Genomic DNA, 23,132 nt, shown 5'->3' with positions numbered 1-23,132 from the left:
CTGACACAGATCAAAGATGGCTAAAACTTTGTGAACAAAGAGCTCTTACTAAAATGTTATTTTGTTTTTAAAAATGTCATCAACTTTTCACTCACATTTTCATCATTTCAGAGCTTCCCATTTTTCTGTCAATATTTTTTTTTTATTAAAAGCATTTTAAATATGCCACCAATACTTCAACAAAATGTTTCATTTTCCAAAAACTGAAGTGAAGGTAAAAGATTAAAACTGAAAAAGCACCAAAAAGAAGCAGTTTCTACGATGGGGGGAGCCTCACGTTAAGAGAAAAAAACCTCAGTGGCTTATAGTAACTTGTTACTTATTGCCTGATATACCAAGAAGATCAGTTGGACATCATTCACCTTCAGGCAAGGACAAAATGTTCATCATTCACTGATCAGGGTGACAACTCATAGGAAAAGTTACATAAAACCCACCTCCTATTACCAATTACCAATACAACAATTTTATATTGAAAGGATAAAATTTTAAAATGGAAAAAGCACATAGTCCATGTAGTACCTGTCCGTTTCTCAGAGGAAGTGTGTTTCTCAATGTGATTGCTGACTGCTTTTACAGCATCAAAGTTCTTGTTCTTTTTCAAGATATCTACGACGTATCTTGACCGTGCATCTGGAACGGTGGGATCAACCCCAAAATTCAGGAGCATGATCACATCTTCTGTTTGGCCTAAAACATTACATGAATAAACATGAGAGGAAGAACAATTCTCATTTTTCAAGGGCTTTGTTCTGTTTTCCTTTGTATTTTTAAATCCTGGCACAATTTCTAGCATAATTTTAACTTAAAAAAAAAAATCTAAATTTTTCCAGTGTCAGAAGAATGAGGTACTGTTAGGTATTTTTCCCCAAAAGAAACCCCTTCAAAAAAAATAAAATTCCATCTTCATTATCATTAATTGGGAAACGAGGGCACAGAAACACAAAGTGACTGCGTGCCTCATGAGCATCTCACTGGCCAGAGGCAGTATGTGGAATTCACCTCCTCCCTTACGTCCCAACCCTGTTCTCCAGGATCTAGGCAAACTGCCCTGTATATAAAAAAACCAAGCCAAACCAAACCAAACCAAGGGATTTTGCTACTGTTTGGAAAGTGACTCAATAAACCAGAATATTTCACATATTCAGGCACGAATATACACAACTAGGCACCGAGTTTCTTTCCTACATAACACAAAACATGATTTTCTTGGTAACAAGCCTTATAACAAAGATGTCCAGTTTGATTAAGGGCAGGTACTATTGCTTTCAGCAGAAACTACTAACCTCTATAGCATTTCACAGTAATTATTACAGATAATAAACAGAATAAATATAATGGTGATTTAAAGTCTTGACACAGTACCTAATATCCTGGAAGATTACATGCTCCTCTCTTAGCATGTCACACTGCACTACCAGGGGAAACTTTACAGCCCTGCAACCAGCTGTCTGTACTCCTCTTGCTTCAGAGAGGCACATTGGCTATAAGCCATGCCCTCAGAGCAGCTGGGAGAGAGCAGGAGCACCAAACCAGCAAGAAGACGACTGAGCAATGGCGACCAAATAAGCGTCAGACCACCACGCTTCCCCCGGGCACGCCACCACACCACACAGCAAAACCTAGACGAGGGTAAAATGATGCAGGCTAACACAAGTGTCTTTGTCAAAGCCTTATCATTCAAGCTATTTTAGGGATTATTTTTTGATAATGGGTGCAAGGGTTTATTTTTATCTAAATATTTATAAACATAATCTCTATATAATATATACATACTATATAAATAAATAAACTCCAATAAATATATAAATATATACTCTATAGATAATACTGATGCTAGATAAATATAAATATAACTTCTCTTTGCCCAGGGAAGTTGTGGATGCCCCATCCCTGGAAGTGTTCAAGGCCAGGCTGGATGAGGCTTTGAGCAGCCTGGGCTAGTGGGAGGTGTCCCTGTCCAGGGCAGGGGGGTTGAACTAGATGGTCCCTTCCAACCCAAACCATTCTATGATTCTATGAAACAAACACATATAAAAATATATACTCTGTATATAACACATATACTATATAAATGTAATTATAAATAAATAAACTTTAATAAAAAAATAAATATATATACACACACAGTCTCTTCTGGAAATGGGAATCATTTAGCAACAGATGGACCTTCTGCAAAAGACACGTCACACCTTTCCAGAAAATGAAATTATTTAGATATAGGCTGTGTGCATTTCATTCGTATTATTAACGAGAACCACCAGAATGTCATCACTTTTAATGAGCTTAAAGTCTGGTGTTATCTTGGCATTGACGCTTATTTCTTGTTGCCACCCGGTGGGCAGAATAAGAAATACAAGAAAAAAGCCAAGCTCAGTCAACATTAAAGAAATACCACAGAAAATACAAAGGAAAGCATTTCATTTTCCTCCTCTGCCAAGGTACACTGCTACTTAGGTTTTACACCTTCACCTATTTAAAAGAAAAGGATAGGTCTCCAGGTGGTCTAATAGGATTTTAAGGGCACATCAAACTTCAGAAGATAACTTCTATGATTCTGAAAACTGCAGCACACTTGTGGGGAAATCATAACCAGTCAAACCAAAGAGCAAAGAAACTGGTCACAAATCAGGTATACAATTTTAAAAGGGAATTGTTGAAATGTTGAAATTATTAGTTACCATTACGAAGTCCACATTCAGATAAAAGGACTTCCTCATTTTCTTCCTTAGTACGAAATAGTAAACAGCAGGGTCTGAAATTTTCCTCCATTATTCATTTTTTCGATTTGGAAACAAAACACCACACACACGCAAAAAAAAAAAAAGAATTGTACTTACTGCGTTTCTGGGAATATTCACTGGAAGATGCCACAATATGCAGGAGGGTGCATCCATCTCTGTCTCGCTGGTTGATCCTATCCTTCAAGTCTGGCCTCTGAGCCAGCAACCACCTGAAGAGATGGTTCTTTCCTGAAACGATGAAAAAAACCCCACTTGTTATAAATGTTAAACAGAGATACATCAGAAACAGATCCTGGTTTTTAACCCTATGGAGTGGCAATATGCATCTGTATGAAACCTTTTCTTGAACACGGGGAGTAGGAGAGGGAAGAAATACGTAAACGAAATCAAAGTTAAGAGCCAGCGCCATTGTGGGGGACGTCATAAAACTCTGGGGTTGACTCACGACTCTTCAGCACATACAGAAACTGTTGCTCCACACTGAAGCTGCAGGATAAAATACTATATTTTCGTCAAAGTAGATCTATTCAGGTTCTGAAAGACTCACATCAACCACATTCTTGCTTCAAACCATGGAAAAGAACAACCATATTAAGTTTGTACCAGTAACAGGCACAGATGATCAAAGAGGGTTTACAACATTTTTTAAAAAGTGCCTTATTCGCACATGCAAGGTTATACCTAGATGATCTGATCTCCCTAGTTGTTTTTTTTTGAAAAATATATCAAAAAAGCTCTAGATGTCAGTTCTCTGATGAAGGCCACCATTGTTTTATCTTAGTTGCGGATGCCACTCACTTGCTTTGATGCACAGTCTGATAACAGCATGAAGCAGATACACTCCAATGGTTTCAACTTTCGCCCCAAGGGAAATTAGCCACTTGACTAACTCCGCGACTTCTTGCATCTTCTCGCCATGCCCATACAACTCAGAAGTCTGATAACAAAGAGAACAATTACAACACAATATTTCACATAGAAACAAAAGGCATTTCTTTTTCAATCCTATTTCCATGGTTTTTATGACAAGAAACAGCGGAACAATAACAATCACACCATATCCAATGTAAAATTAAACATTTATTATATATGTAACAATTTCAGTACAAGCTCATAACAAATACATTTCTCCTAGAGATGTTCATGAATCTTAAAAGAATCTTGTCCTGCTCTGAAAAGTACTGAATCTGAAGTCTATTTTATAGTATTTCTGTTTCGTCCTGTAACTGACTGCAACTTTCTGCCTCACACCTGTCTATTAAATGTCACTGTATCACAGTGCAAACATCGCTGTAACCAGATATTGTGCCTTTTAAGCTTGGATGAGGCAGCTTATGCAGGCGGTTACCCCAAAGCAAGAGAAGGCTGGAGAAACACTTGAAATTAGGAAAAGGGAATTAGAAACTGGGGGAAAGAGGTTTAGGGAACTCGGGTAACCAGTCCTTTTACAGCTCAGGAGCCCCATGGCTGGAAAGCTGGGCAAAACCCGATTCTTATCCGGCTCAGGAAGCACCTGACATTGTTAAGACAACAATCATAATGACTGCTCACGCAAAGAAAAGGCATTCAGCCTTAGAAGACAGATTTTTGGTGAGATAAATTCCTAGAAGGTGATCTGATAAAAGTACGCAATTTACAGGGAAGTTTACAGACCAAGACTGAAAGCACACAGCCCGAGCAGAAGGCGGCTGAACTGAAAAAGGATGTTCCAGCAAGGACTTTGATGAACATGAAGCACAAGTCTACAAGGGGTACAGCAATATGGGGAACTCTGGAGGTGGGCAGAGGAAGCTCAGACAGAAATTGAGACAATATGCCAGAAGGATCAGGACATGAGGGGGAGCTCGGAAACAGCGTTCAGACATAATTTCTCCATTTGTGCCAGTCATCTTTTTAAATAGCAGTCTTCACACATGCTTCCAACATCCACAAATAAATCTTTTTTTCTAACACCTCATGCCAAATTTTGACTGGCAAGAGTTACTGTTTGCGCACAGTTACCAAATCAAAATACAACAAATTACAGGGATTATGTAGTGGCAGCAGGGGAAGTCTGAGTTGTCAGAAAGCCACATTTTCTGATTTTTGCAAAAGAGAAGCAGTGCTTAGGGATCTTTCATCTTGATTCTTTCGAGTCTTCCACATGTACAACAAAGCCACTAGAACAGCCAGGACTTGGTGGCCAATCCAGCAACAAAGGACATACTATTTTGCAAAGGCAACCCACTTTTATCCTCCTCTCTCAATGAGGCCTTTTGATTTGTTTGCCTAGGAAGGATTTTTTTTTTTTGTTAAGACACCCTATATGTGTCTTCTAGTGCACTGCCACGCTTTACTGTCAGTGTGAGGAGCATGTTCACCCCTTGCAGGACTGTTTTGCTGCTGTGCTCCAGGCCAGGGTGCTGCTAAGAGCTGAGAACCATGGCACCTTCGCTTGAGAGCTGCTTTAATCCAAGGCTCTCATGCCTTGTCCCCACCACAGCCCTGCTGCTGCCTGGCCACGGGGCTGGCTGATCCAGGACCGAACCCTGACCCTCCATTCCCACAAAAAACTCAGCAAACACAGAAGGGATGATGGAGCGTAGCTAAGTCCCATACGGGCTACCCCGCTGGCACCAACATAGCGTACCTGCCTCATGATAGCTAACCAAGACACGCTTGTGTGTACTCTCATCCACTCATTCTTCTGCTATCACTATAAGCAAGCCTATGAATAGATGTCCATTTATTTCCTTTGCCTTCCCCTTCCTTTTCCCTCTCCTCCCCTTCCCCTTCCCAGAATTACTCCCGCTCACTCTGTCAGGCACCTAACTGAAACGTGTTTATGGAAAAAGCCCCAACTTTAAATTATTATTGACAAAAGTACCACAAGCGCTGTAACAGCCAAAGGGCACATTCTGGTATATTCCATCAATATGCCCTAAACTGCTAATTTTCCAGCCAGTAAATGCCAAGCAAATGTACTATGTAGCCTACAGTTAACATCTAAAGCTTCCATCAGGAAAACCACAGTGCTCTAAGAAATCTAGTATACTTCAGCATAAAGCCTAATGGAATTTCTCTATGAATGTGTAACCGTGCCTTTTAAAAAGTAGGTTACGTGCAGCAGAACTATAGTTAATTAACTTACACACACAAGGAAATGGAAGAATAAAACAAAAAAAAGTGCATACAGAAAGGAATTTTTTCATGGTCCATAAGAAATGCTTCACGTAACTGCAACTGAAAAAGGCTGGGCATCCGCTGCATGAGAATACATGTACACTGTACACTGTGAGATGCCTGTAGAAAGCTGGTATGTTGCAGCTACGGACACCGGCTGTTCCCGAGCGGCAGAGCTGGCGGAACTACCAGCAGCTCCTGGCTCGCAGTTGGTCTCCAGCTACAGCCTGGCTCCCGAGGGGTCAGAAGCAATGGTTGCACACCCTTTCACACATTCAAAGCATTTTGGTGGGATATCCATGCACAAAAGCAGGGGCAAGGAGCAGCAAGCCCTACAAGGCCACCTAGTTCTCATGTTGGCTGAGCTTCTGGGTCTGCAGGCACACCAGGCCGGCATGGCCAGCCAGCAGCAAAGTGCGTGTCAGCATGGCAGCTTCTGACAGCTGGAAGATTTTTTTTATCCTGCCAACATAGAAAGCTTTGGAGGCTCCCAAATGCTGCAGAACGTGAGGAATCACAAGATAAAGAAAAGACCAAGTTTCAGAAGAGCAACATTAAGATCAAATCCTGCTGTCTACAGATGCCATCACCTCAGTCAAAGGCATCGGAAAGCATGTCTATAGCTACATGCATCCACCTTGCCAAAATCCTCTAAGTCATTTAGAAAGCGTCAAAGTCTTTACGGAGAAAGTTCAGCAGTTGCTGAACAACTTTACCTTTACTTCTTTATACCTTCAGTTGGTAGGTATAAAGCAACCTACCAAAAATTTGGGGCTTTGAGGGAAGGGAAAATGCCAGCACTGTACCCAGATCAACTCCCTGTAATCATACTCAGCACCATGAAGCAGTACAGAGACAGGCTGGCATGTATAACAGTAAGTATAATAATACCCTATCCCACGGATATCATAAACTGTTCTGGTTGGAAAACATATCCAGCTTAACTGATGTCAGATATTTTTCAGCACTGAATTCTCAGGTTCCAAGCATGACATGAATAACTTACTGCACTTGACAGGAAGACGATTTCTTTTGATCAAATTAACGGAAACATTAAATTACATACAGAAGTTATGCAAATTAAGGATTTTTTAATGTTCAAACAAAAAGGGACAAAATAGATGATTTAATATAATCTGATACAAAGTCCATGTATTATTTTCCATTTTATTTTCCTTTGATCTGTTTCAGCCTTGCATACAAGATGGAAAATCTCTCACTAAAGTGGAGAGGAAGAAAAGAAACAGACACAAGAAAAAAAAGAAAAGAAAAAAAAAAAAAGGATGCTACTTTACCTCAAAGAGACTCCTCAGTGATAACTGGTTGACTCTGAGATTGGTGGGCAATGCTTTCTTCTCAGACAACAACAACAGACAAGACTGGAAAAAAAACCGCATTAAGTGATCTTACACGCACACTTAGAAACTTTGCTTTTTACTGCCTCATCAGATCTTGTAGGAAAGCAAACAAGGGCTGACAACATTTCAGATCTTTCTTTAAGATCATAACAGAATACTGAATCTCCATTTATCAACTGAATTAATGTAATATACAGTGGACTGTGGGAAGCTATGACTGATGAAATTTTCCTCAGAAATAAAAACCACGTAGAAAGGTGAGGCCCTAAGAGCCTCTTCAATACACCTTGGAAGTGACCCTTTGCTTTAGGAATGAAGCTTTACATTCATGAGGATGAGATTCCCCAGCTACAACAACATCCTGAGCAGAAAGCAAGAAATGCATCTTTTTCCGTTTTCTCAGTTTCCCCCAAAATTTTACCTTGCTTCTTGAAAACCCACCTAGTTTTGCCAGAGGACAAGGGAAGAACTACGGATGTCATCTACCACTAGATCAGGTTGCTCAAAGCCCCATCCAGCCTGGTCTTGATCACCTCTAGGGATGAGGCATCCACAGCTTCTGTGGACAACCTGTTCCAGTTTCTCACCACCCTCACAGTAAAGAATTTCTTCCTAATATCTAATCTAAGTCTACCCTGTTACCCTTATCTAAATCTAAAACTGTTACCCCTCAACCTATTGCTCCACTCCCTGATAGAGAGTCCCTCCTCATCATTCCTGTAGGCTCCCTTTAGGTACTGGAAGGCTGCTATATGGTCTCCCTTATAAAATACAAGGTCTCCCTTATATAAAAAACACACAAATATGTATTTTTTTCCCCTCTAATTTCTTTCAAGACAAATGACTCTTGACAGCACCGTAATGATAACAGAGACAACAGCAAGACACCAGCGGGATTTCAAGTTCATTGTATCCCTTCAAGAAATTAATTTCAGAAATTATTTATCACTAGAAGTATTTTTCAAGTTGTTGAAAAACTCCAGACATTTGATGCAGGGAACAATAAATACCCACTGTTTTGGACTGTGAAGGCAAGGGGAGCTCAGCCTGATGAGGTAAGACATAAGTGGCCACCACGCCGCAGCCATAGACTCACCCGCCACTTCCCTTTCTGGGCCAGTCTTTCTATCACCGCTTGCCAAATCAGGGCATCAAACCTCGCCCTGAAAATATAATCATATGCAGGGGGAAAAGTTGATGGAAAGACTCGTTCATCTGCAAGGATAAGCAAACAAGAAAACGATTTAGTATACGCAGCGCTTTTAAAGTGAGGGTCTCCAACTAAGTCACTTCATTGCACAGCGACAGTTTTAGCACTGGCCACCCAACTGCTATGGCACCTTGTTATCAGCGGCCAGTCTTCATTAAACAAGGGGAAAAAAAATTAATCCCTACCCTCAAGAAAAACCACTAAGCCCCAAGACATTATGAACCTTCTGGCGGTTTTTCCACTTGTGGGTGAGCCCAGCTACGGACGCTGCTGAAGATAATCAAGGTCCTTAACCCGGGGCTATGAGTTCAAGTAAATGCAGCAGGGGGACAACCTGCAATCTCCTGGCATGCCTGCAGGCCTCCTCAGACAAAGTCTGTGAACTGGACAAAAAAGCAAGTAGAAGAGGAGAGCCTGAGGGGAAGGGAGGGAGACACAGGGTGGACATTGCTCAAAAAAAGCCTACACAATGCCACAGAAAGGCCAAATTCCCTCTTTTTGTTGCTGCCCCATTACAAGCTCAGGGAAAGTCCCCCACGCTGGAATACACTGTGCTGTAAACTCAAGTTTAAGCTGAGTTATCTAATTATTTTCATACCTACCTAGCTAAAAGAAAATCATAGTGGTATGGACAAAAACCACTAAAGCTTTAGCGGTCTGGAGCTCCAAATCTCCAACCTTGTCCCCCTGACTCCAAATTTCAACCTTTTCTAACTATTCCACAATTTACATGTTCTTGTGAGGCAACACACTCCCCTGCACAGTGTTTTGGGACCGTTAGCAGCTGCTGTATACAAAGTGGACCAAGTTCACCACATCCTTTCGACTGGGCCACTCAACACATTCATAACCCTCCGACATCTGTGGCTCTAAGGACCAAATGAATGATCTCACAAAGGACACCCTACCAAGAACTTGTGTTATCATCACTACTGAAAGACTCTTAGAAAAATTAAGTTATTAATTTGATTTACCGTTGACACTTATGAAGATTCCTGCTACAAAATCAGCGATTTGAGTTCGATCTGCAGACGCATTCAGGAGAATCAAACCTTTATAAAACATAGAAATCGCCTCATAAGAGTTTGACAACATGATCAATGAGTGTCCAGCTCTGTAATAAGCCTGGGAAAAAAAGGAGAACAAAAAAGACCATTGTCGGGAAAATGTTCAAAGACTACGAAACAAAATGTTACCATTTTTTCCTAAATTCTCTACTTATGCTATAAAAATGACATGTAGTACTATTTTTACAGCTTCCTACACACAGATCCAAAAAAAGTGCAATAAGTATTGCAATAAGTATTCACAATAATATTCACAGTAAGTGCAATAAGTATTCACAATACGCTACTGATGTCATCACAGATAATAAGAGTAATAATTCCTGGAATACAACCTTGGAAAATAACTACAGGATGAAAGGCACACTGTTAGCAACTATATTTTAACCTCCTCTGGACAGGATTTTTTTCTTGTCACAAGGTCCAGAATATATATTTATGTTCCCACGTCACTGCATTTTGCAGTATTTGCCACAGTGCATATATTCTTCAGCCAACGGCACCCGAACACATTTATATTCATCACTGATCTAGGTTGTACTGGCTCAGAGTCACAGTGGGGTCAATTTGTTCAAACCAGATAACTGGCACGCTGCAATATAGCGCAAGTTGAATTGATATTTGCATGCAATTTTATCATATTTAAATCAAATATTTCCTACTAAAGCGTCTGGGAGACCATAGCGGTTGGTCCAGAAGACTACTGTGCAAAAGAATCAATGCAAGTGTATGCCTCCATATCTTAAATATTGTACAACCGCTACTTAATCCTAACATGCAAGTATTTGAGTCAATGTGTACTTAATCACAAGTGTATGTGTAGCGTATTGTTCTGTCCACTGGAAAGACAATATGCTCTTGATCACCACACACCGTTCCCAGGAACTGCAGGCTTATTAACATGTAAAGAATATTAGGGCACGCTGCCCAAGGGAGCCTTCAAAGCAACGTCCCCATGCCAGACCTGACTGCTCTCAGTGACTGCTGAATCTCTACCGTGAGACCATTGCTGGTGAACCTCACCACGGATGGGATCTGCGCCGCACGCCGTGGCCTGACCAGAGGCCTGGCCAGTGCTGCGTCATCCCCGGGTCTCCAGCATCACAAGGGCACATAAGATTTTATTACTTGCTATCACCTTGCCTGGGATATTAATAAAATAGTTATCTGTCTTGAGAGCATTGGTGCCTCTCTTATTGGGATCCAGAAAGAACCGCGTCTCCTGGTGCGAAAGACGGCTGCTTCATTTTCTTAAAAGTACTATTACAGCAGTAATTCTGACGCTCATGTACAGAGTCAGACACCAATTCTGGAATTTTATGCTGTAGTTGCTTATCACACCTCAAAACCAAAACACAATAAAAAGCAGATATTGACACTTGATTTAAAAAGTAAGGCATGCAAAAACTGCCAGCTTAAACATCTGAATACCTTAACATACTCCGGATCCCACTGTAAGCTCTGGTAGGCTGAAAACACCGCTTCTGTCCATTTACCAAGGTTGTACAAGGCAGTTGATTTGTTGCAGTGTAGCACAGCTATGTCCCTGGAACACCTTAAAAACATGTTTTTAGCGTAACTGTTTAGTCACTTGAAAAAGGATGCATTGTACTTTAAAGATAGCAACAAGAAAAAAAAAAAAAAAACTACGTATCACCCACCTAACAAAATCAGAGACAAAAGTGGAGTTGTAGAAAATAAAGATCATTTGAACATCAGCTATAAAAAGCTCTTAGTGACATCCTAAATGATACCCTTAGTGATATCTTGGTCTCTTCTGAAGCAGAAAGCCAACCCACTGGAACAACGCAGTATGAGGATTCAGAAAGAGTTTAGACCATCTTGACACACCTAGATACGGCTCAGTGAAAGCCAGCGGCCAAGAACAGGAGAAAACAGACACAGGAATGGAAGCTGCTAGATGGAAAATGTGCTAAACACATTTTGATCACCAAAAACCAACCTAAACACATTTTACTGTATCACCAGTTGACGAAGTAAACAGAATTATCTGCATTTACACCAGCTAAGAAATAAAGAAATGTGTTTTAGAGAACAGAATATACTAAAGTATTTAACGCATCTGGTGGATCCAAGAGAGTTCCTGGAAAGAGTTGCACACAAATTACAGGACTACAGTCCATGGGGTACCAGGGAGCCTGGAAAGCCTGTCTTGCCTTTGATCAAACAAATAGTACATGCCACGGATCTGCATCCTTCATCTTATTCCTATCTACTAATTTAGAGTCAAGGAAGTTCTTTCAATTACACGTTCAGAGCATGTTCTTGCATGCAAGCAAATCCTGAGGAGGCAACCTACGGCAAGGGGAAAGGAGATGCTCGGGAACAGCCTGCTCAGCTCTGTCCTCGCTCGCTCCTACACCCTGCATACGCCCCAGACTTATTTTACTACTTAGTCGAAATGGCTAATAGTCAAAATAAATTAATCATAGAATCATAGAATGTGTTGGGTTGGAAGGGACCTTTAAGGGTCATCTAGTCCAACCCCCCTGCAGTAAGCAGGGACATCTTTAACTAGATCAGATTGCTAAATTAATGGCTGGTGTCAAATTAGGTCAAGAGCAGTGTTAATACACAGTAGTAACAACTATTTAATAGTTAACGTAATACTCAACTATTTAATCATTATTAACATTTGCAACTGATGTTAACTGATGAGAACAAGCACTTAATATTTGGAAAGAAATACCCAAAGAAGTCTTCTGCTGAAAAATTCTTTTTAACAAATCTGAGACCAAATAACAAGGTAACTTGCATGAATAATTTTAAACATAATCGGACGACCCATGTAACAAAAGGCCACAGACATGACCAGTACGTGGCAGAATCACAGCAAGATTAATCCACAACTTTTCAGCTAAGAGACAGAAGTTACTGAACAGAAATGAACACAGTTTATGAAATATTAATTTGAGCTTTAATTACACTAATTTATAGTTGATGCTTATATAAAAATATTCAGATTAGTCACTAACTAATCTCCCACACATATGTCAGGAACAGCAATTCCTCTTTAATTATACAACTGGTACACTAAAAAGTGAGACCAAAGATACAAGGAAATCAGGTGTCAGGGCAGGAAATACAGTTCTGAGTTAACTGTAGGACTGTACAAATTTCAGACTTGTCATATGGTTTACAACTTGTAATTCAAGAATACTTACGGGACCCATTGTATTAAACAGCTGAGCATATAGAGAGCTTGATCATACTTTCTGATGGCTAAAGAGTAATTTCCATTTTTAAAATCCTGGTTCCCAGCTTGTCGCATAAGTTGTGCATATTCCATGGTATCCATGCTGATTAAGAGAAAAAAAAAAAAAAATCAAAGGCATTGTTTTATGAGATGCTTCTTTTCCTAAAATCCACTTAAATTTTCACCTTAGTTTTTGCATATTTCAAAAGGAGGACAAAAGAGCACATCTTTTTCGTTTGCTGCAGTTGGAATAGTAAAATATAATTCAGGTGACAGCCTCATCTTTGCTGCTGATGCCTCAGCTTCCCACTTATTTTTTAATCAACCTCAGCTAACCAGATCTACCACCGGTATGCATTTTTTTCAGTTTTTCTCCTCAAGTCTTAACCCATGTTTTTTTAATTAAGATTCCAAATTATTTAAATGTGTGCACCCACACTAAATGTGGGAGGAAATGGCCAACAGACCAAACAGAATTCATATGCTTAAGAAATACATGAAGCTATACATCTCAATTAATTAAACACAAAACTAATTTACTTGCTGTTTATTTGTTTTTATGACTTTTTTGTCCAGCATCTATGGCTAGACATTCAGTAGTCTAATGTATACAAAATTGCATCAAAGCTTGATTACTGCATGAAAATACTGTAATGTTAAGTATATTAATAGTGCATGAGGACCGCGAATCAGTTTTAAAACAGTTATTAAAATGAATATAGCAAGCACCTGAAGAAAACAAAGGCTGAAAGAGGTATCAACTGCAACTTATTGAAAAAATATTTCAACATTGAAATTGTAAAATCAGGGTCATTACCTAAAACTAATCACATGGTCAAGCAGATAGATAAAGGAAACAAACACAAAAGGAAAAACAGGTACAGGTATGTTAGGAAACAGCACATCAAAATCACAGGCAAGAGAAAAATGCAATGCTAAATCCTTGCGTAGAATTATTCTTCACAGATGGATTTTATGATTAAAAGCCATTTCCACTACCAGCAAAAACCTGTATGAATCTCACAATCAGTACTATTAAATAAGATTAATTCACCAAAAAGGAATGGACAGGTTTACTTATTATCCAGGTACTAGGCATGGAACAAAACCAGTAACAATCTGTAACTTCACAACCTGCTGACATAATCCGCAAGATCTCCTCACAACAGAGCAAACTACATACTTTTAAGTACATGAACCTAGAGACAAGGTTCAGGCTGGCTGGGAACTGGCCTGTCAGAAGTCATGTCTTATTAAACAAATAAACACACTGTGATGATGCCTGCAATCCAAACATCACCTGCTAATTGCAGGGAAGCACCAAGAACAGATGAAATTCCTGGCTATAAACTAAACTGAAGAAAACCAGGCCCAGCTACGTGCGAGAGGTACCACCACCAGCCACGCTAGAGGAGTAATTATGACATTTACGTAAATACGGCATGTCGTGGTTTAATCCCAGCCAGCAACTAAGTACTGCTGCAGCCCCTCGCTCACCCCCCCACATCCCCCAGTAGGATGGGGAGGAGAATGGAAAAACAAAAAAAAGTTAAAAAAAAAAGTAAAAAAAAAAGTAAAACTGATGGGTTGAGATAAAGACAGTTTAATACAATGAATAATGGTTTAAGGTTATGGTGACATTGTTTACTTTAAGATAGAGCGTACTGAGATAGATAATTAAACCTAGGAGTCTCAAGGAAAGTTGGAAGATACAGACTTATATCACATACATCCTTGAGAAGTGCCGCATGCATCCTGAAGAACCAGTACCATTTTCATACTAATTAGCAAAGTCAGCCAAATCCCCCAAACTGGTGCACTGTAAGTCGAACTGTCTCATCATAATCTCATTACAATGTGAAAACCACAGCTCCTAGCTAGAAAATAAGCCCCAAATAAACCCCTTACTCTCTGAACATGAGAAGTGAATTTGAAAGGAGCTGTACCTCTAAGTGGAGGCAGGAAAGAAACTAGCCAATGGCTAGCTAGGAGGTGAGGGTATTAGACCTAGCTGATGAATTTAACTCTGTAAAGACCTACCGCGATTTTAGCGAGGTGTGCAAGCTTTGTGGAGTTACCGCCTAGCACCCATCTCTGAGCAGACGTGAAATAAACTAATATCTCAACTCTGTGGGTTGATCGGCTTCTTGCACACCAGGTAGAGAACCCAGATTTGGGACACCAAAGAGGACAGCAAAGGAAGAGATGATAATGCTAATACTACTACTACTAATAATAATAATGATAATCATTTGGGACAACACATAGGACAACAAAGGAAGAGAGAGTAATAACAACAACAACAACAATAATAATAGAATATATAGAACAATTCATGCATCATAATAATAATAAGAATAGAATATATAAAACAAGTCATGCACAATGTAATTGCTCACCATCTGCTGACCAATGCTCAGCTCGTCCCCAGCAGTGTCCACCATCCCTCCCCGTCCAAGTCCCCCCCAAGTTTACATACATGACATAATATGGTATGGAATATCCCTTTGGCCCGTATGGGTCATCTGTCCCGGCTATGCTCCCTCGGGAAGCTGAAAAGTCTTTGACTTAGTATAAGCACTGCTCAGCAACAACTAAAACGTGACTGTGTTATCAACATTATTCTCATACTAAATCCAAAACACAGCACAATACCAGCTACTAGGAAGAAAATTAACTCTATCCCAGCCAAAACCAGGACAGCAAACTAAATCATCACTTCACTGAGCAATGTGCATACAGTATATATTATTATTAAAATACTACTTATTCACACAGCAAGTCAAGTGTACTCATAGTGTCAGCGAGACTTTTTTTTATACTCCATATTATGAGCACTATTGAGGCAAAGAAAAGGAAAAAAAACAGAGCAACAGTACAAAGAATAAAAACCAAGTGCTAAAAGATGGATCTACTTTCTATTTTTGTAATTCTTTAAAGGCAAGTGCTAAAAGATGGTTCTACCTTGTATTTTTGTAATTCTTTCAGCTTTCAACTTCATAGCATCAAAAGGTTAGATAAATTATTTTCAGCAAGAATAATACCAAAACAGTTCAACTGTATAGGAGCTTCTGCATCTAGGAATACACATGAACCTGTGGTTTTCTACATTATAGTTGGATTTCAAGCTTTTTCTTTTTTCTTAAGGCTACGCTTCTACTTAGGGTGAAGTTTTTACCCAGAATTATATTTACTTTACTTTTCCTTGGAATCTATTTAAAGTACAATTACAAATAAAAGGTATTTACAAAACGTTTAAAGGATTATTTTTCCTCCAATCCAGCAAAAGACCCCCAATTGCAACGTACGTTTTAAAAGGGCTTTCAAACTGTCTCGTGCTGAGAAATTTTGGAACTGAGCTCCCTGTTTCAGATCAGGAGGCGGCATCCCCTCCCCGTTCCGGGCAGCAGGATTTCCAGCAGAACACGAATTCCCATCCTTTTCCAGCAGCGGAGTTTCCCAGCCAGAACTCCAAGCTGTAGGTCATTTAAATAACCGGGACGTCTGCTGTGGGGTCTAGCAACTACAGACCCAAGAGACGCACAGGCACGCGAATCTGACATCTAAGTCAATGATCCAAGAGAATGGCTGTGCTGACTAGCACGGCATGTCTTGCTATTGCCTAATGTCTTCCCGCAGCACAAACAATTTTAACTCAAAACCAGTGGAATAACTGAGGGCCTATTCTGTAAAGTCTACTGTGCGTGGAGAGCACCAAACAAAAATGTCGTCTATTACTCTGGCTTAACTGGCACAGGTAAAGCTGACGGCTGCACCTGAACATAACTAAATGAAAGATTCTGTCATGGGGAGTGCTGTGGGTTAAGCTTGGCGGGCGGCTAAGAGCTGGCTTCCCCCCCTGCCCAGTGAGATGGCGGAAGAGGAAAAGAAGAGTAAAAGCAAGAAAACTTGGGGCCCGAGGTAAAAAGTGTTCAACAAGCAAAAAAGAAGTGGAAGAAGAGAGAAAGAAAGCAAAACAAGTGATGCAAAGGCAATCATTCACCACCTCCCACACGTAGACTGATGCCCAGCCAGTTCCTGAGCTAGGGATGGACCTTCCTCGCCCTTTTTATTGCTGAGCATGATGCTGACGGCATGGACTATCCCTTTGGTCGGTTTGGGTCACCTGCCCAGTTGTGTCCCCTCCCAACCTCCTGCGCAGTCCCAATCTATCCACTGAGGGGGGCAGAGTGACAAACAGAGAAGGCCCCAATGCTGTGCAAACACCGCTCAGCCACAGCTAAGACCAGTGTGTGTTACCAGCCTTCTTTTGGTCTATTTACATTTAAATAAATTAAAATAAAAATGTAAAACACAGCACCACATGAGCTACTATGAAGAAAATTAACTCCATCCCAGCCAGACACAGTAGAGTAAGACAGGTTCCTCTTGTAAATTTGGGATTTCTCCTAAGCTATGGAGTCCACGAAAGACATAAATGTGCAGGGAGACCCTAAGGTCTGGGAGACCCTTCCCAGTACATTGTTGAGACTTTGTCCTTCAAAAAAAAAAAAAAAACAAACAAAAAAAAACCAGACAGGATGGTCTAATCTCTTCACTTTTTTATGGCTCCTGTGGCCAGCGGCATGACCATGACAGCAAAATGAAGGCTATCCATTGCTACTCAAAGAATTAAAACAAAAGATTATACAGTTAAGTCAGAAACAATCGGCTCCAACCCCTGCTGCTGCCAGTGGGCAAACTTCCCATTTACTTCACATGGTGCCAACTCTTATGTTATTGTGATGGTCGGTGTCCCACTGAACTGCTTCAGTCAGACTGTCCTCAGAAGCAGGGCTTTTTCTGGAGTTTACAAGGCTAACTTTTGATTCCTCTCGCTTCAGCACATAAGCTTGAAAACATGAACAGAGACTGCCCAGAAAACCCATTTGTTATTCTTAAAAAATGCTGTGTTCCTTATGCCAGCTATCAGTCTCAAGAGAGAAAAGCTTGTGCTTTCTGAACATCTGAAGTTGGCAATACTAAAAACTTTATAAATCTGAGAGCAAACCCAAGCAGTTCTGTCTGCATCTGGTTTACACATTTTAAAAGAGAAACTGTGTGACACTGCTTACTCACAGAGAAAAAAGTGGAAGGTCTACACAGCCATGCTTTTAATTATTGTTGATACTGAAAGTTAAGCTTTGAGGTTCCCTCCCTATGGCACTACTCAGTGCTAGAATAACATTTTTATTCTTGAGACACAGTAGCTTTCCATTATGCAAACAACAAATGAAGTACAACAATCTGGGGAGCTCTGCATCCCAATTAAAATAGTGGTGAAAAACAAGCATCCTCCTATTTCCAGGAAATCTGATTTCTAAAGACTGTGTATTCCTCATTCCTATTAAGCAGAGGAATAAATAATCTTTTCTTCTTCCCCCTTAACCTAACAGGCAGACGTTACTAAGTGGCAACAGGTAGGGAGAGAAAAAGCCCCAAAACGCATCTAAACTTTGGCTGAGTGACAACAGAATATATTTCATCAGCACTCAAATAATTCATATTTTCTCATCAGGAAACCTCTGGGCTCTCATGAGCTCTTGCCCAATAAAAGCACGCTGTCTCCATGAGCATGGTGCCACCAAGAAGGAATTGCCGTGTCACCCCGACCTGCTACATCAGAGGGACCCCTCCAGCCACATGCCCACCACTGGCACCATCTGTCCAGGTACTCCCATAGTCACCCAGCAAAAGGGCACTGCATATAGGTCTTCCGAATGACACCTTGAGTATGTCCTGGAATAGATGTATGTGAATGCCAGGGCAGGCCCAATAAAAGAGAGGAAAAATATAGGATGAGAAGGCTCTAGCAGGCCATAACCTGAAGAGGCAATGCTCTGCCTGCTAGCCAGTTTTATTCACTTTCCTGACAACAGCAGCTACCAAAGACATATTTAGAGAGCACAGCCTCCTTTGAATGCATATAAGCATCACCCTGACAGTGAAAAGCAGAAAAAAACCATACTTTCAGGAGCTTTGCTTTTCCATCGAGTGCTGTAATGGCGAACGAAAAATCTTGAAATTGCGTATACCTTCAGAGGAGGCCTTGGAGAAATGGCAGAGACAAAACCACAAATTCTGCAATCAGGATGAAAGGGTTACAACTGACCAGGGTGTAAGCAGACACATTAGGAAACCTCATGCAGAAGAGGGGAAAGCAGTTATGATGTAGACATGGCCATCTTCGTGGATCTGTTCAGTCTGGCAAAAGTTGTAGTGGTATTTGTGATTATCTGAACACTTTAATCAAATGTTCAGCCAGTATCTTACGAAGAATGTGTTCAGCCCTTGTAAAATACGTCAGCTCATCTTGGAGAAGCTGGTCAACTCAAATGAAAAGCCTATCATTTAGATAGCTTCTCATTAGACACCCCTATTGTTAGGAATCGATTCAGATAGATGGGGATAGCCTATCATTAGATAGATCCTCGCTCTGCCTAAGAAACAAAAAGCACTTTTCTGCAACAAGTCACCTTGTCAGATTCATACCGGAACCTGGAAGTGCCAAAAGACCCTTTGCTCTCAGTAAAAGCCAGCACCACTTTGACAACAAAGAATGAGATTCTAGAGCAAATTTGAAACAGATCGGGGCAAGCAGAGCAGCACAGCAGTGACAGCTTCTTATCAGTGTATGTTGCCCTGAACTTAGCACAAATTGAACCAAATGAAGTTTCTTTATTGCTTCTGGGCCCTACGGCTGGCCAGTGTCCTATGCATCGCAGTACTCCAGAGGTGAAGACAACATGGATCTCTGCAGCTGTGCTTGCCTCGAAAAGGACAAAGAAAATCATTTCCTCGGTAAATGAATAAAGTTTATCAGGTTGTTTCAGTCTGAACTGGAGACCTGAACACAGTATCTTCGTAACGGGAACCAAACAACCCTGAACGCCATTTTCACAGTTCTGCTTCTCCAGACACCCTTCCCTCCTAAGTGTTCAGCCAGAACTAGCAGTAGGGGATCTCAGCCTACCTTTTCATGGCTCCACCAGCACAGTACCATGTGGAATCAGCGCATCTCGCCCACGCAAAGCACGTCTCACTCTTGAGATAGGATTCGTACCTGCCCTGGGTCTAGCCTGCAAGCACTACATCTGTGTCTTGAAAGTCATCTGTGAGACTTTCTCAGTTCTGGCTGTGCTTTCAAGAGATATTACATGGGTGCTGGTGCACCAAGCGAGACAGAACATCCCAGGCTGCTCTTGATTTCAGGCCGAGCTTCCCCTGGAAACGTGCTCTGTCGTAAATCGATGACAGTGGGTCACAGACATTGTCAGAAACAAGACATACATCCTTATCGACATTTGGCAAGTGCACCCCAGGATATGATTAGCACAGACATCTCAATGGCCTGTTAATACCTCAAGTGCTCTGTAGAAACCAGATGAGGAAGAGATGCCTGCAAGGTCTGGGTGAAACAAGGGGCACAAGCGGAACATAAACACAAGAAAACTCAAGCTCTGGCCTAGGACCCTTCTCTAAACTGGGCTGGCCTGAATGACCTCCCGAGGTCCTCCTCCTCCAGATTACCACTCTATGTTGGTTTCTATTTATGCAAACTGTTATAAAGCAATTAGTAATAAATAACAAAGTCCAGCTGCCTGACATCTCCAGCTAGCCACATACCAGGCTCATGTAGCTGGCCCTGCTTAGCAGCTCAGTTCCTCTCCAGATGCAGGACCAGCAAACAAGACCACAGAAACAGGACCCAAACCCAGCCACAAGTATGAGGCCAGCGCTGCCGACTCGCAGTAATCCAAGCAAAACCTCAAGACAAGGACGCTGTTCAAATGTTACCAACAAATCCTCAAGAAGGGGGGATCTGTGGTTGACTTGCACACAGGAAAGGTACTAGGCCAGAGAGCAACACTAGGCAAGGAAATGGAAATCAAAAACACGTCACCGAGAACAAGGCAACACTTTCCAATTCCTACCCCAGGAAACAAGGTTTCCAGGGACCCGTTTTCTACCGTGGACCTACTTTTTACCGTGAGCGCTCCCTGTAAAACTGGAGTTTTACATCCATGAACGGGGCAGCAGAAAGCTGACAAACTGGCTCCTATAGACCACTTGGGATGTCCTGAGCCTGTCCATAAAGTTACCTTCATGTCATTGAAATTACAACACATTTTGGGAATCCCCCTAGAAAAACCACAAGGAAAAATAACGCCACTGAAAGACCAAAAAAAATGACAGCTCTCTCAGTTTATGGGCAAGAACTCAACGCGCTGCTGGTTAATTTGGTAACACAGGTCCTCTTACAAGGCCATGACACATCATCCTGGATCTAAGGTGGCATCTCGGAACACCGTTCCTCCTTTTCTTGCAAGCTGAACTCACGCCAAGCACAGGTGGACTACCTTTCCTTGAGGACCACTTCACAGCTCGCACCAGCAACAGGTTTGGCCTTGTTCCCCAGCACATCCTGTTTTGCTCAGTGAAACAAAACCGGCTTTTTTTTTTTTTTTGGCTTTCAGTTTCAAATGATTCTCCCTTCTTTGTAACCTATCAGTAACAAGTTATACCTAAGAGAAGATATGGTTAAGCAGAGTGTCAAGGTTTAGGCTGGGCTGGCCACTAAAAGAATGACAGATCATTTCTGTTAGCCTCTCTCACTTCCCAGAAGGGGAATAAGGCAGAGATGTAGGGTTGCAAAAAAACCCTAAAACCAGCTTTGATGATATATTAACAATAAAAGGAAAAGATAATAATATTAATAAGAAAATAATGAAATATATACAAATATATACAAAACCAATATTTAACTCCCAGGATGACAATCACACCACCGACAGGCACTGGCACTGGACTCAGCGGCAGCAGCGAACTGGATTCCAGATGTGGATTCAGGAATGCACCAATTGGGACCAAAGGCAGAAGAACAGAGTCCTCCTCGGACGCCGGCCACTGAAGAAGAGGGGAGCTGACCCCTTGATCCCACAGCTTTATGCTGAGCATGATGCAGATGGGATGGAATACCCCTGTTGGTCAGTTTTGGGTCACCTGTCCTGTCCCCTCCTCCCTGCAGGTGGGACCCCTCTACACTGTTCTGCTTCCGACCCTCCAACGGGGCACATAAATTTAGCTGATCTTGGTTGTTATAGGAGAAAGTATAAGCAAAAGCTTCTCTGCATACCATTCTTTAGTATTAACTATAAACATCAGAGGTTATCACTGCTAGGAGAAGACACTGTCTGAAAAACATAACGTTAATTTTAGAGAGTGCAGTCAGTTGGAATAGACTTAACTGAAAAGGAAAACTACTGAAAAGGAAAACTGGTTTGTTCTATCTCAAACCAGAACAGAAACCAACCAGGCTTTTTTTGCTTTCAGTTTCAAATGATTCTCCCCTCTTTGTAACCTATTGGTAACAAGTTATACCTAAGAGAACATACGGTTGAGGCAAGTTGTGGAGTTGCATTTTCAAGAAAAACTCTGTGCATACACACTGTCGTGGTTTAACCCCAGCTGATAGCTAGGACCACGCAGCTGCTCGCTCACTTCTTCCCTTCCCCCCTGAGAAGGGTAGGGAGAAGATGGAGAAAAGGAGGGGAAAGGGAAAAAAAACTCATGGGTTGAGATAAAGACAGTTTAATAGAACAATAATGGAAAACGGCAATAATACCAATAATGGTAGAAGAATATACAAAATAAACTAATACGACATAAGTCGCTCTCACCACCTGGTGACTGGTTGCCCAGCCTGCCCTGAGCAGTGATTGTGGATCCCTGCCCCCTGACCAGCCCCCATTTATACACTGAGCACGACGTCGTCTACAGTATGGAATATTTGGTTGCCCAGCTTGCTCTGTCTATGCTCCCTCTCAGCTTCTATGAGAAGCTGAAAAAAAACCTTGACTAATATAAACATCACCTGGCAACAACTAAAACAATATGCATTATCCACATTCCTTTCATACCAAATCTGAAACACAGCAGCCACTGGAAAGAAAATTAACTCTGCCCCAGCTGAAACCAGGACACATACTTATGATTTCCAGTAAACTAAGAAAGGACTTGCATCTCACATTTTATATACAGAAAAACTGATGCAAAAACATCTTCAATATTGTATCTACACAGTGCCATTACTGTTTTACAAAGCAAGAAAACTCCAAAACCTCACAAAACAGTGGAAACAGTTAACCCTGCTTCCTACTCTCTGAAACTACAACAATCTTGAGATCCTTAGCCTAGCTCTGCCATGCAAGACCTAACTCAGTCCAAGAAGGTGTTGACACTGCCTGCAGTTTGCTCAGCCTAAGCAATGTTCCTGTCATCAAACAGAGCTGACCGGGTAAGAATGCAATGGCAACAAACAGACTCAATATTTCCTTTGTATAGATTAGCTCAAGATGTCAAGATGGTATCTGGAAT

General features: G+C 41.2%; 1 protein-coding gene across 1 annotated transcript in view; it reads right to left on the bottom strand.

Moving 5' to 3' along the window:
* TRANK1 (tetratricopeptide repeat and ankyrin repeat containing 1) overlaps positions 1 to 23,132 on the bottom strand; it is a 53,399-nt gene that overhangs the window by 28,931 nt on the left and 1,336 nt on the right. The window contains exons 2-9 of the mRNA XM_054191772.1: positions 12,724 to 12,858; positions 10,970 to 11,093; positions 9,449 to 9,599; positions 8,361 to 8,479; positions 7,202 to 7,285; positions 3,543 to 3,681; positions 2,841 to 2,972; positions 523 to 690 (exon numbers count right to left, since the gene is read on the bottom strand). Coding sequence (XP_054047747.1) covers positions 523 to 690; positions 2,841 to 2,972; positions 3,543 to 3,681; positions 7,202 to 7,285; positions 8,361 to 8,479; positions 9,449 to 9,599; positions 10,970 to 11,093; positions 12,724 to 12,858 — 1,052 coding nt within the window. The remainder of the gene's footprint in view (positions 1 to 522; positions 691 to 2,840; positions 2,973 to 3,542; positions 3,682 to 7,201; positions 7,286 to 8,360; positions 8,480 to 9,448; positions 9,600 to 10,969; positions 11,094 to 12,723; positions 12,859 to 23,132) is intronic.

The sequence above is a fragment of the Rissa tridactyla genome, chromosome 2 (genome assembly GCF_028500815.1).
Source record: "Rissa tridactyla isolate bRisTri1 chromosome 2, bRisTri1.patW.cur.20221130, whole genome shotgun sequence".
Classification (NCBI taxonomy): Eukaryota; Metazoa; Chordata; class Aves; order Charadriiformes; family Laridae; genus Rissa; species Rissa tridactyla.
Note: the sequence above shows the minus strand (reverse complement) of the source record. Positions and strands in the feature narration are given on the sequence as shown.